The following is a 13072-nucleotide window of genomic DNA, read 5'->3' on the forward strand; positions in this document are numbered from 1 at the left end:
GCCACAGACCAAAATACTGAATGTGGAGATGTTTCACTGTTAGTAGAGAATGAATGTAAAAATGAATAATTAGTTTTGCGTATTCAGTTTTACATACCTGTCCATTGCACAATGAGTGAGCTTTACTGACTGGTGCATTTAGCCACGATGGGTACGGTATTATGGTGACTGATTGTGGTCCCTTCTGTCAGACACCCAACAATCAGAAAGTGATGACATAGATATACTTGTCCCTTTTACAGGGACTACTAGAGAATTTTGACCGATAGACATACTCAGAATAGGCTATTCATTTATGATTAGTGAGGACTGTGGAGACATGGGGGGTTGGCGGGAGCCCTGTTCCGCTAGCCGAAACTGAATGAACCAGGGATTGTCCCACCGAACGCCCGCTCTACTTTTATCATGGGCATAACACTACTCAGACAACACAGGGTATGGGTAAAACAGTGTGGCAATGCTTTATTGAACCACAAAACAGCCAGATAGCACGTAGAACAGTCCCAGCAAAATACCCCAATATGGTGCACATTACAGAGTCTCACCCTTGCGCTGACTTGCGGGGATAATGGCAGCTTGTACATCAGAGCTCACATGGTTGGCTACACCACCTGTGGCCCACACACAGAGAGGAGGTAAAGACAAGAGTAGGGAGATGACAGGCCATTCAGGTACAAGGCTAGTTGACCCCAGGTTTACAACTTGGCTTCTCCGAACATCTCCATGGAGCCAGGAGACTGGCGGGTCCCAATCCTGGCTTTCTCCAAACATATCCATGGTTCAGCGTTGGTCAATGGAGCAGATCTGTATTCTTCTAATAGGGACCGAGGTACCCTAGGTTGTTTCCAATGGAATAAAAGATCTGTGTCCCTTGTGATGGGGTCATGATATTTTGGCAGCAGTCCTGTAGGGTCGCATGGATGTTTGAAGTCTTAGCAGAATCTCTGGCTGTCTCTCTACAGAGGCATGTAACCTATTTTTATATTGTGTTATTCAGTCCAGCATCACAGATAAGGGGAAGAACAGTGAAGAAAAGTCGCCTTGTTTATGTAATCTATTTGCATAGATTTTCCTTCTCTGTTTTAAAAATCAATAAACTATCTGGCTACCCAGTGCATAATTAGAATATCAGTAAACCACTAGTCATCAAGGATAAGAGCACAATACAAGTCAATACTACAGGCTTACACAAACCAAAGTCTGTTTTCTTGACCGACCAGAAATCAACACTTAAATCCAAAAGCCAACAGTGTATTCTTCTTGGTTTGCTAAAATAGATGTCTGGTTAATTAAGATAGAATGTTGTGTCTCCACAAGGACCCAGCTCCTAACACCCCCACAATGAGCACAACAAAGACACTACTTCTCTTGTTGGAGAGTTGTGGCCCCTTTATTGTATATCCGGGCATATCAACATAAACAACCGTGGCTGAGCAGAGTAAAGCTGTGGTATTGATCAGTGGGGGTCCCGGACTATTGCTAGCCTACCAAGAAAAAAGCTATAAACTGATATACAATGGTTCACCAACCAAAAGACCATAAACTGATTTTATTTCACTATTACTTCCATAGACATAATCACTGTCCCCATTGGGGCTCACAATCTAATCTTTCAGTATGTCTTTGGGGGGGGGGGACCCACATAAACACGGGGGGAACATACAGATTCTATGCAGATCTTGTCCTTGGTGGGAATTCAGCCTCAGGTCTGCAATGCAATAGTGCTAACCACTGAGCCACTGTGCTGCTTTTGATATAGGGGTCCATCTGCGGAGACCCCCAACCCTGAGTGATCCCCAGGCCATAATAGTGCACAGTTGGGTGCTTTGGTAGTCTTTCTGCATAATAATGAAGAGCCCAAAAGTGCAGACTTTTATTATGACAGCAGTTATGGAGGTTGATCAGGCTCTACTGAGACTTACTCTCAACGGGTAGAGCATGAAGTGTTCTATCCCTACAGCCCTGCAATGTCCGTGTCAAGTCCACATCCACGGGTATTTGGAAGTCATTTTTCTACCCCCTGAGCTCCTAGGCTGATTGGTGCAATTCCTGTGTCTCGTGCACATGACGTCGGGCCACGTACATTACACCCAAAGCTATTTGGAAGCCATCTTTGTACTCCTGTGCTGATGATTAGTCCAATTCTTTGTCACGTGAACATGACGTCACCGCTACCTGCTGTACCTACACCCAATGGTACCTTGAAGTTATGTTTGTTCAGGCAGTGCTCCTTGCCTGATTAGTGCAATTCGTGTGTCACGTGAACATGACGTCAGCAGCTTCCACTTTACCTTCACCCAAAGTTATCGGAAGCAATGGTTTCTCCTCTCATTGCTCCTGGCCTGATGATAGGTGCAATTTGAAGCGCCCTTCCGGAAGTGCGTGCTACACTGGGCTAGGCGGGAAAAAACAAAAATGGCGTGCTGAAGCCGAAAAGGAAGTAGAGAGGAACGGTTTTACGTGAGAGTGGCGGAGCCCGTTACACTGCTGCATTGCACATAGGCGGACACGCTGAGGTGAGCCTTCCCGACGGGTCCCAGCAGCTGATGGATTTCGTAGGCATTAGCTGAGCTGTCAGCATAGCGGTGTACAATGGCTTATACTGTGGGGCTGATATAAGGGGACAGCTTCACTATGACTCCCAACATGGCGTGCTGGAATTTGTAGTGCCACAGCACATGGAGACCCACAAGCTGGTGGCTTCCTCCTGTCCCCTCAGTGCTACTCCCCAGTCCTTGGTAACTGTACTGATTCACTCTTTGTGAACTATATGAACCGCAGCAGTAATGTGACCTCTGGGTACTGGACTCTTTCTAGGTGTGAGCTTACAAGATGGAGGACGTGGAGTCCAGGTTCATCCACCTGCTGCAGCCGATCAGGGACTTGACCAAGAACTGGGATGTGGACGTGGCCGCTCAGCTGGGCGAGTACTTAGAAGAGGTAAAGCGCTGTCATCCAGATTTATATTTTGCTAACTAGACTCCTTAGGGAACTTATCTAGATATGTATTGAGCACCTTGAACCCTCAGGTGCTTAACAGAAGTTTATAACATTGAGTTGTGAATATAAAAAAAAAAAATCACATTTTTTTTATCCACAGAAATGTTCTTTTAGCCCCAAATTTTCTATTTTCACAAGGGTAACAGGAGAAAATGAACCCAAAATTGTTGTGCAATTTTTACTGATTATGCTGATACCCCATATGTGGGAGAAAATTGCTGTTTGTGCGCAGAGCTCGGAAAGGAACAAGTGACGTTTTGGAATGCAGACTTTGATGGAATTGTCCGTGGGTGTCATGTCACGTTTATAGAGTCCCTGATGTGCCTAAACAGTGGAAACCCCCCACAAGTGACCTCATTTTGTAATTGATGCAGTGTTTCCTGGTATGTGAATTTTATAATGTACTGGCATACGTATGTCACGCGTCTGGTTGGCGAGCGTGTGTCGTGTGGCACGCGTCTGGTTGGCGAGCGTATAAGGAGAAAAAGTAGACTATGTGCCCACGTTAGCGTTTTTAAACGCTCAGGAAACTGATCCCCCTTCCCAGAAAACGTGCGTTTTATTTCCGCGCGTTTTTGCACAAAAGACGCACGTTTTCTGGGAACATTGGAAAAGGCTAAAAACGCTCAGCAATGCTGAAACTAATGAGCATGCTGCGTTTTTAGCCGCTAAGCGATTCCTGAGCGTTTAAAAACATATGCATTGGCACAAAATGGCAAAAACGCATGCAAATTAATGTGAAGCTTCTTTTAAGCCTTTCTGCTGCGTCTGAGCCGGCACAAACGCTGCGGAAACGCTTAAAAAAACGCAACGTGGGCACACAGCCTTAAAAACAGTGTGATGGGAACATACAGTGGTAATGCACAGCATCCAGGTTACCAGCTTATTAGTGACTATATTCAGTAAAAATTATTGAAGTAGATGCTGATTAGTGCAGTGTATATATATATATATATATATATATATATATATATATATATATATATATACACACACACACTATGTTACAGCTTGTGTCAGTTTGTTCAGTCCCCTGGTAGTATCTTTTGCTTTGCTTCCAGTTCATACCAGAGTGCTGATCTAGCGGGGGTGAGGTCGTGTGGCCTCAGGTTTTTTGTATATCAGATGTGTTGGATCTTTTTAGGGTTTTGCGTGTGATTGCAGACAGTATCTTTTCTGTCCTGTCTAGACAGCTTGGGCCCCACCGTTTGCTCAGTCTGTTCTCTGCCTATGTTTGTGTCTCATCTTGCCTCACCGACAATTTGTTTGGGGGCTGTCTATTCCTATGGGCATCTGCTCCGGGGCAGTTTAGATTTTACCTTTCTGGCTTTAGGCTTAGTTAGTTCTCCGGCTGTGCCGAGGCATCTAGGGCATCGTAGGTACTCTCCATGGCTACTGCTAGTTGTGTTGATAGGATCAGGGGTCTGCAATTCACTTAGTTACCAACCTCTCTGGTTTTCTGGTGGCTTAGCCTGTTCTGCCATCCTCCTCGGTGACCCATTCATAACAGTCCCCCCCATTTTTGACAACCAGCCAAGGTAAAGTAGTCAGTGGGGGGCTGGTATTCAGACTGGGAAGGGTCCATGGATATTGCATTGGTGTTTCATCTGAATCACTCAGATGTAGATATAAATCCCAAAGAAAATGCTCAGCGTAGTGCACCAGATAAATGTGATCCCAAACGTTATGTAAAATGTTCCCAATGAAAGCTTTGACTCCACCAAAAACAAGCAAGAACCATTATTTGTTAACGTAAATATAGGGGGCTTCCACGTTACTGGTAGCAAAAAGGCTTTGGAAAAGAGAAATGGCTCCTCACCTGCCAAAAGAAATTCAGCAAATTCTGTGCTCCCAAATCCATGAGCCCACCTCCCTTCTGATTCCCACAGGGTACCTGAACCACATATAGTTTCCCAGTTTGGAATTTCTGAAGCAATGAGAGCCCGCCTAACTTACGGGTGCATGCCTCCAGAAGTACGGGCTGAGCATAATGTACTGGTGATTGCAACGTACTGGTGACTTCAGCTGCAGTTTGCAATTTTCACTTGGCAACATTCATTGCTGTTTGTTTCTGGAAAATACCCATCGAGTCAAAATCAGCACTACACCTGTAGATAAATTCCCAAAGGGTTATCATTTCCAAAATGGGGTCACTTGATGGAGAATTCTGTTCTTAGAGCAATTGGGGGCTCTGTATATGGAGTCCTCAAAATCTAAAAGGAACATCTGCGCTCCAGGAGGCAAATAGCGCTCCGTTCCTCCTGAGACTCTCCATATGGCTAAGTAGTACTGTACAGCCACATATGGAGTATTGCCACGTTCAGTAGAAATTGTGGGACAAATATTGGTGACTTTTTTACCCACTTGTGTGAAAAAGTAAAATCTGGGGTTAAAACTAAATTTCTCCATTGCCTCATTGGGGGACATTTTCATTTTTCACAGGGATGACAGGGGCAATGGAACCTTTCAAGGCTTCGATTTTCCCAAAACAACAGGCGAGCACGTGTGAAAGTCTCTCCACGTATCCTCTCCTGCAACATGGAATGCCATGCTTGAGCTGACATGGGCGACGGATCCCTCAAAGGGCACCGATCTCCCCGCATCGACATACGGACGAGCACATGGAGTGTCGCTTTCATGTATCCTCTGCCGCAGCCAGGCCTATGCCGGTCAACCAGCCCTGTCTCCATCCGAAGGATTGAACCATAAGATGCACAGAGGTCCCCTCTATGGCGTCCGAGCAGCCCCTGCTGCATCACCACTGTTACAGTGGATGATACGAGGAGGTGGACAGTTCCTCTCCACCTCCCTGTCAAAGGGATCTTGGATAGAGGTTGCCCCGCACCATCCAAGCAATGCCACAGCTCACCTCAGCAGAGAAGTCTCGATACGGCTGCAACTGGCGACTGTGTAATGAGTCCGAAACCCACAGTTCCGGGCTCTGGAATCCCATAGGACCTGGTACCCCGGATCCGGTAACAGCTGCAAGGATCCGGTAATAATTGGGGGTTATCTTGTGGCAGGAGGGCCCGGTAGCGGTGCTCGGTAGGTTGCGCTAACAGCAGGGACCGGAGAGGATTATAGAGGCTCCGCTGCATTTTTTTCTCCTCAGACCTCCGGGTGCATGCCGGCCCAAGCCAAAAATTTAGCTCCCGGCTTTCAACCTTGTGTAGGCCGCATCCCGGAAAGCTCCGCCCCCCCCCTTCGGCGTTTCCCCTGCGGCTCTACCCACGAAGGCGCCTCTCGTTTGGGATAAGAAGCGCTCATAAAGCTCTCGGCGGCCATTTTCTTCTATAGGCCGCATCCATACAGGATCCGCCCCCATGCGTCATCCGTCCACAGCCCCGTATCCGGCACTTCTCGTTTGGAACGAGAAGTGCTCATCAAGATCTCAGCGGCCATATTTCTAGAGACTCTGGCTGCCTCTGGACTTGTCGTGGGACTCCGGATGCAGCTCCTGGCCAGGAAATCGGGTCCCGGGGGGATAGGCACCCGGCCCACTCTGCAGTGCTTCATTACTGCGCGCCTGCCTCTCAAGCTCCCTCCGCCTCTCAGCCTGGCCGCCGAGTCAGAGTGGAAGCGCACCAGATCGCAGGCTAATACGACCGGCCTGTCTGTGTTACCATCGGGTGCAGAATTAATTACGCACAACCGACTCGCACTGGGGTAAGACCTGGACGGCGCTATATGTATGTACTGTATATTCCTTCCCTACATGGGTTCCGCTACATACTAGCCGCCGCCGCTACTGACTAATGCATGCCTATCCATAAAGCATTCAGAATGGATAGTGGCCTCAGGGATAGAATACTTGCCTCTGCAACACATACACTAAAAATGGTATGATACACTGCACAGGGATGGCATGCAGCGTTCCACTAGCCAGTAGAGCTGTTGTCTGAGTGGTTAAGCTACTAGTTTATGGAAAAGAATACTTGAAGTTAAAGCCCTCGGTTCAAGTCTCACATGAACCCTGTTATTCAGTCACCACTGAGCCCAGCATACCTAGCCCCCCCCCCCCCAAGTGGGCTTCGTCACTGTTGCAATCAGGGCTGTGGAGTCGGTAAGCCAAACCTGCGACTCCGACTCCGACTCCTCAATTTCCCTTACACCGACTCCACCTCCACGACTCCGACTCCCACACATATTGCTTATATTTAAGTGAAAAATTTATTGTAGTACAATGTGAACCTCAGACATTTAATCATTTTTATGATCCAATAATCAAGATGTTTAGATAGAACAGAATATATATTGGTGTACTACCCAGTTTTCATTCTTTTTGGTACAGATACGATATGGATAGACAGATATGGATAAATGGATATATAGATAGAGCAGATTTCTAATCTGCTTTTGCTATTGAAAACATTATCTATGAGCTCAAAAACCTTTCAGGTGATGCAGTTTTTTAAAAAGATGATCAGCTTTTGCAGCTGAAAAACGTATCCTCAAAAAACACAGGAAAAACGTTGTGTGTGAATGTAGCCTTAGATCAGGAATATAACAGCCATTTATAGGACATTTCATAACTTTCCCAAACTCCTATGAAAAAATATTCAGCACATCCTGCATTGAATTACTGTACCCAATTTATTATATATTTTAGGAGTCGGAGTCGGTCCATTTTATACCGACTCCAACTCCGACTCCGACTCCACCAAAATGAGCACCGACTCCACGACTCAGACTCCACAGCCCTGGTTGCAATCCATGGCTTCTCTGGCCAAAAAGATTTAAAACATCTGTGACGCCTCTGTGGATCATAGCATTCGCAAGACCGGCAAAGATGGATTCTTTCCTACACAGGAGCTGTCAGCTAGCAGGGGCCACAAGCAATCTAGAAACGTACAGGCGTCTAGATATTCGTAGTACGTTACCCGATTATTCAAGTGGTTTTTTTTTTGTTTTTTTTTTGCTCCAGTGAGTTTAGTCTCTCGCTCCACAAGTTTGCTGCTTGTGTTGGGTATAAATCAGATTTTTCTCTGGATCGGAGTTCCGGAAAGTAACGAATTTGTTTCCTAAGGAAGTCAACCAGAGACTGGTGGTTGACAAGGATTCCGGTCCTGTATCGGATCACTCAACGTCCTACAGTGGACATTATGCCCTGGAAAGGGCGTTTATCATTCATCCAGAGATTCATGTTATAGTCAACTGGCTCAGGAAACTACGGGTCACATGACTCACAGTAAAAAGACTCTAGAAATGAGGCTTCCCCCTTGAGCTGAACTTCCTGTCGTAGCCCGCTAGCACTTCCACTGGCATCTAGAATTCTTTTATCCTGGCCGGATGGATCATCGATTAAAAGCCCTCAGACCGTCAGATGGAGTATCTGTGTCTCCGTCCTGTAGACCTCGGAACAGCATTCTTCCCTGTTTGCATATGGCCAGCTGCACTGTACTATCAGCCATGCCATCATCATCAGTAGAGCATTAGGGTTTAGACAATGGGAAAGCGGACTGCGCCCAAAAAAGGGTCCCTGACCTTTTTTCCTTACTATAAGCCCAAGCAGAAATGTAAGGATTCTCCTATAGAAGTTTCGGATCTGTGGGACCTAGACCTGTGACATTTCCCGCTCAGTAATTCTTAGCCTTATTCTCTGGTACCTCCAATGTAGACGGCCACTTTTGTCGGGGTCCTCAGGCTGCTCTTCAGCCGTTCGCATCGAGCAGACATGAGACCTGGGGTCTTTTAGATACAAAATTGTTTGTTTGCCCCCTCGGCCTTTAACAGGGTGCTTTCCTTTACGTCCTCCAAAATTTAGGCGCCAGGACAAAGTCTTCTTTCCGATTCATAGACCCATCCCGTCATGATGGGGTCGTTGGTCTGTTGCTATAGGCTATTCAAGCAGTTTGGGCTAGAAACCCTTTTCTTTTCGGCCGCTGGTGCTGCCGCCTGCCTGTTCCCGCGGGTATGATAGCCCCTCAGGAGAGGTCATTGAGATCCTTCTCTCAAAATGAGGAAAATCTTTCTCCCTAGCCAATGACTAGTGGTTGACTACTGACGCTAGCCTCCCTGGCAGGGCAACAGTTTTGCTTGCCATCTTTTTCTTCATAGATGCTGGTCAGCCCGGGAGTCAAGTCTTCAGGTCGATATTCTAGTAATCCGAGCATTCCCGTTAGCCCGGCAGCTGTTCCATTATCTCCTTCCGGGTCTCCCCATCCGAATTCAATAGTATTAAGCCAAAGCTACGGCGTAAGACATGCTTCAGACGGGTACCCGCAGTGGGATGGCCTTGCGGGACGTAGCCCCCCTCCGCATCATCCTATGGGCAGACGGATCTCTGTTATTCCCTGCTTTTAGTTTTTGTCTTCCTTCACTTCCGTCGGTCATCAGAAAGGTGAAGGTGTTTTTTTCCAGTAATCCCAGTTGTGTTCGCTTACCTCACGGACGTGGTGAACAAAGTCTCAACTGGTCGTCGCCGCCATCTTCAGGCGTCTGTCAGATATGCTTTACTGTTCTCCGAATTGTCACCGGAACACAGGGGGCCTGGTGTTTATCTGGTTCATCTTTGGTAACCTGAGCTCTATCTTCGATCTTCTCCGGTGTCTCTTCCACTATGATGGTGCTCCGAAGCCTTAGGTCGCACCCATCACCGCACCTGATCTCCTTCTTGTGCACGGTGCAGGGACCTTTTGTGTCTTTCCTGTCCTTTTTTTCTCATTTAAGATGTCCCCACACTGTTTTGGAATTGAGTTTTTGGCGCTCAGCTCCTTCAAAGGACAGAGTTTGACTCTATTTGTCTCTATTCCAGCGAAGAATTGCTCCTAGGATGTAACTTAGGACTCTGGTTTATAGGTCTTCACAGGGGTACCCCCCCACCAGATGGCCGTTTGAAGCCCGGGATGTTAAATCGGGCCCAAGTGCTTTTTAACAGACGTTTTTCAGTTGTTACAAGACGCGTAGTTGGGAGTTCTGTCTTAGAAGGTCACCCTTATTGTTGGAGCTGAACAGCTCTATGCTGGTGAGCTCTTTTGGTTTTCTTTCTGCCTTTCCGCCAGAACATGATGATCACCAGACCGCTGTTTCACCTTACAATTTTGGCGATTAATTTTTCTTTCCCTCTTTTGGGCTCGAAACTCGTACATCGGGTGCATAAACCTATGCACTAAGGGCTCTCAACTTATGTACTGTAGTCGGCTCTCCCCTGTAGGCCACTTCAGAGCCACAATAGCTAGGGAAATCCACGCAGTTACTCAGGAGTAAGGTAGGGTTTACGGCATATCAGAGCATGGTCTACGAGACCCGCTCTGCATGCACTAAGGGTGCTCAGAACCTATATCCTGAGGTTGATGGTCTCCTGAAGGCCACTTCAGGGCCACAATATCCAAGGAAATTTGCTCGACTATTCCGAAGTTATACCTCATCAAAAGTGTGCCCATCCCAGTAGGGAATGGGGCATATTGGGCCATATTCTACGTAGTTGTCTGCCCTCTGGGTCATCCGGTTTCAGATGTAGATGGAACATGTTCGCCGGACTGCAAGGCTGTGATTTAGTTCAGCCTGTACGCATCTTCGAACCAATAGTCACTCTTACTTCCGCGAGCACGGGTCTTCGCACATGTACTCTGCAAGAGGCGGTAGTACATCTTTACACAGTCAGAATCTCATGTACTATCTGTTATATTGTTTCCCACCCATGGTCTGTGTCCCCCAATGAGGCGATGGAGAAATAGGGATTTTTGTGTACTCACCGTAAAATCCTTTTCTATGAGACGCTCATTGGGGAACACAGCACCCACCCTGTTGGTCTATCGACTTCTGCTTGTCTCTCACTCGATGTGGTGCTCGCTAATACTATGTGAACGTACTCTGATGTGATGTTAATAATCTCCTGCTTTTGCACCGAACTGGTTCACTTGGAGCCAGCACAGGAGGGTGTATACTGAGGATGAGCTAACTTTTGTCTCAACTTAGTGTCAGCCTCCTAGTGGAAGCAGCATAACACCCATGGTCTGTGTCCCCCAATGAGCGTTTCGGTGAAAAGGATTTTACGGTGAGTACACACACATCCTTATTTTCGTGGTAAAAATGTTTTTTCAGTGGTGTAAAATTCTGTGACACACCCATGGTGTCAGTATGATCACTGCACCCCTAGATGAATTCATTGAGAGGTGTACTTTGTGAAATGGGGTTACTTATTGGGGGGTTCTGCTGTTCTGGCACCTCATGAGGGTCATAATACCTGCGAACCATAACGGTAAAATCTGGCACTCCTTGCCTTCTGAGCTTTGCACTATACCTGAAAAATGTTTCCTGATTTACATGTAGGGTACAGGCGCACTCAGGAAAAAATAAACCTCAGTTTGTTGTTAAAAAAAAAAAACAAAAAAACTATTAGCTCTTAGAAAAAATAAAAACTTGGGGCTAAAACAAATTTTTTGTGAAAATGTGATTTTTGTTATTTTCACGGCTCAACGTTACAAACTTCTGTGAAGCACTTGGGGGTTCAAGGTGCTTACCATGCATCTAAATACATTACTTGATGGATCAATTTTCCAAAATGGGGTCAACTGTGGGTGGTTTCCACGGTTTAGGCACATCAGGGGCTCTCCAAATGGGACATGACGTGTGCTAATGATTCCAGGAACTTTTACATTGAAAAAGTAATTATTGTGGTACCGTGTTAGCCAGAAAAATAGATGTAAATACTTATGTCCCCACAAAAATTGAGAAAAGTATTCAAGGTGTGATACCTTTATTGGCTATCCAGAGAAATTATATTTGCAAGCAAACTTTCAGGGCTCAGAAGGCCCCTTCATCAGGCTGGATTGCAAGCCTGATGAAGGGGCCTTCTGAGCCTTGAAAGTTTGCTTGCAAATATAATTTCTCTGGTTAGCCAATAAAGGTATCACACCTTGAATACTTTTCTCAATTTTTGTGGGGACATTAGTATTTACATCTACGTTGAAAAAGACAAATGACTCTCCTTCCCTTCTGAGCCCTGCCGTGCGCCCAAGCAGTAGTTTTCTCCCTCATGGGGTATTGGCATGCTCAGGAGAAATTGCACAACATATATTTTGGGGTCCATTTTGTTTCCTGCTACCCTTTGGATCTGAAGTAAATTTTTGTGGAAAAAAATTAAATTTTTTTTTTTTTTTTTTTTCCCCAGTCTAAAAATTTATTTGAAGCATCTGCAGGGTTAACCCCTTCCCGACCTGTGACATAGCGTATGCGTCATGAAAGTCGGTGCCAATCCGACCCATGATGCATATGCTGTGTCATGACTTCAGACCCCTTGCGGGTCGGGTGACTGGGGTCAATGAAAGGTCACCCGACCCGTTGATACAGGGGGCTTTGTACATCACCACAGGGGGCGTGGCTTTGCCCAAAGGGGGCGTGGCTTCGCCCCCATGTGGCTACGATCGCTCTGATTGGCTGTTAAAAGTGAAACAGCCAATCCGAGCGATAGTAATATTTCATCAATGAAATTTGATGAAATATTACAAACCAGCCATGGCCAATGCGGCAGTAGCATCGGACATGACTGGAGACACCGATCCGACCCCCAGCCACTGAATGACAGCGGCGATCTGCCGCCGCTGTCATCTGCTCCCCCTTCCCTCGGCTCCCCGCCAGCTTCCGTTCACCCGCCACCCCCTGGTACCTTCCGAGTGCCGCTGTCGCTCCCGGTGTCCCGTGGTCCCAGACCATGGGTGCTGCCATCTTGGAAAATGGCACATGCGCCCACTCGAATCTGTGGCTGCAGATTCCATTCATTCATTTTGATCACTCTCACAGTGATCAAAATGAAATAAGTAAATAAACTCCCCGTTTATCACCCCCATAGGTAGGCACAACTAATAAAATAAAGAAAATATTTTTATTTTTCTGTTGGGATTAGGGTTAGGGGTGTGTTTGGGTTAGGGTTGGGATTAGGGTTAAGGGTGTGTTGACGTTAGGGTTATATGGTTAGGTTTGGGATTAGGGTTAGGGATGTGTTGGGGTTAGGGTTATGGTTAGGGATGGGTTGGGGTTAGGGTTTGGATACAGAATGGAGGAGTTTCCACTGTTTAGGCACATCAGGGGGTCTCCAAACGTTACATGGTGCCACCATTGATTCCAGCCAATT

General features: G+C 46.5%; 1 protein-coding gene across 3 annotated transcripts in view; it reads left to right on the forward strand.

The window, feature by feature from the left end:
* The first annotated feature begins 2300 nt into the window (after positions 1–2300).
* Positions 2301–13072, forward strand: part of NCAPH2 (non-SMC condensin II complex subunit H2) — a 193614-nt gene continuing 182842 nt past the window's right edge. For 2 of the 3 annotated variants that reach the window (XM_073579286.1, XM_073579287.1), the window contains exons 1-2: positions 2301–2516; positions 2818–2940. In XM_073579286.1, the coding sequence (XP_073435387.1) occupies positions 2833–2940 (108 nt within the window). In that variant the 5' untranslated portion in view covers positions 2301–2516; positions 2818–2832. The remainder of the gene's footprint in view (positions 2517–2817; positions 2941–13072) is intronic. The other variant, XM_073579285.1, reaches the window with a different exon arrangement.

The sequence above is a fragment of the Dendrobates tinctorius genome, unplaced genomic scaffold, assembly GCF_039654945.1.
Source record: "Dendrobates tinctorius isolate UK_male_01 unplaced genomic scaffold, ASM3965494v1 ptg000062l, whole genome shotgun sequence".
Lineage (NCBI taxonomy): Eukaryota > Metazoa > Chordata > Amphibia > Anura > Dendrobatidae > Dendrobates > Dendrobates tinctorius.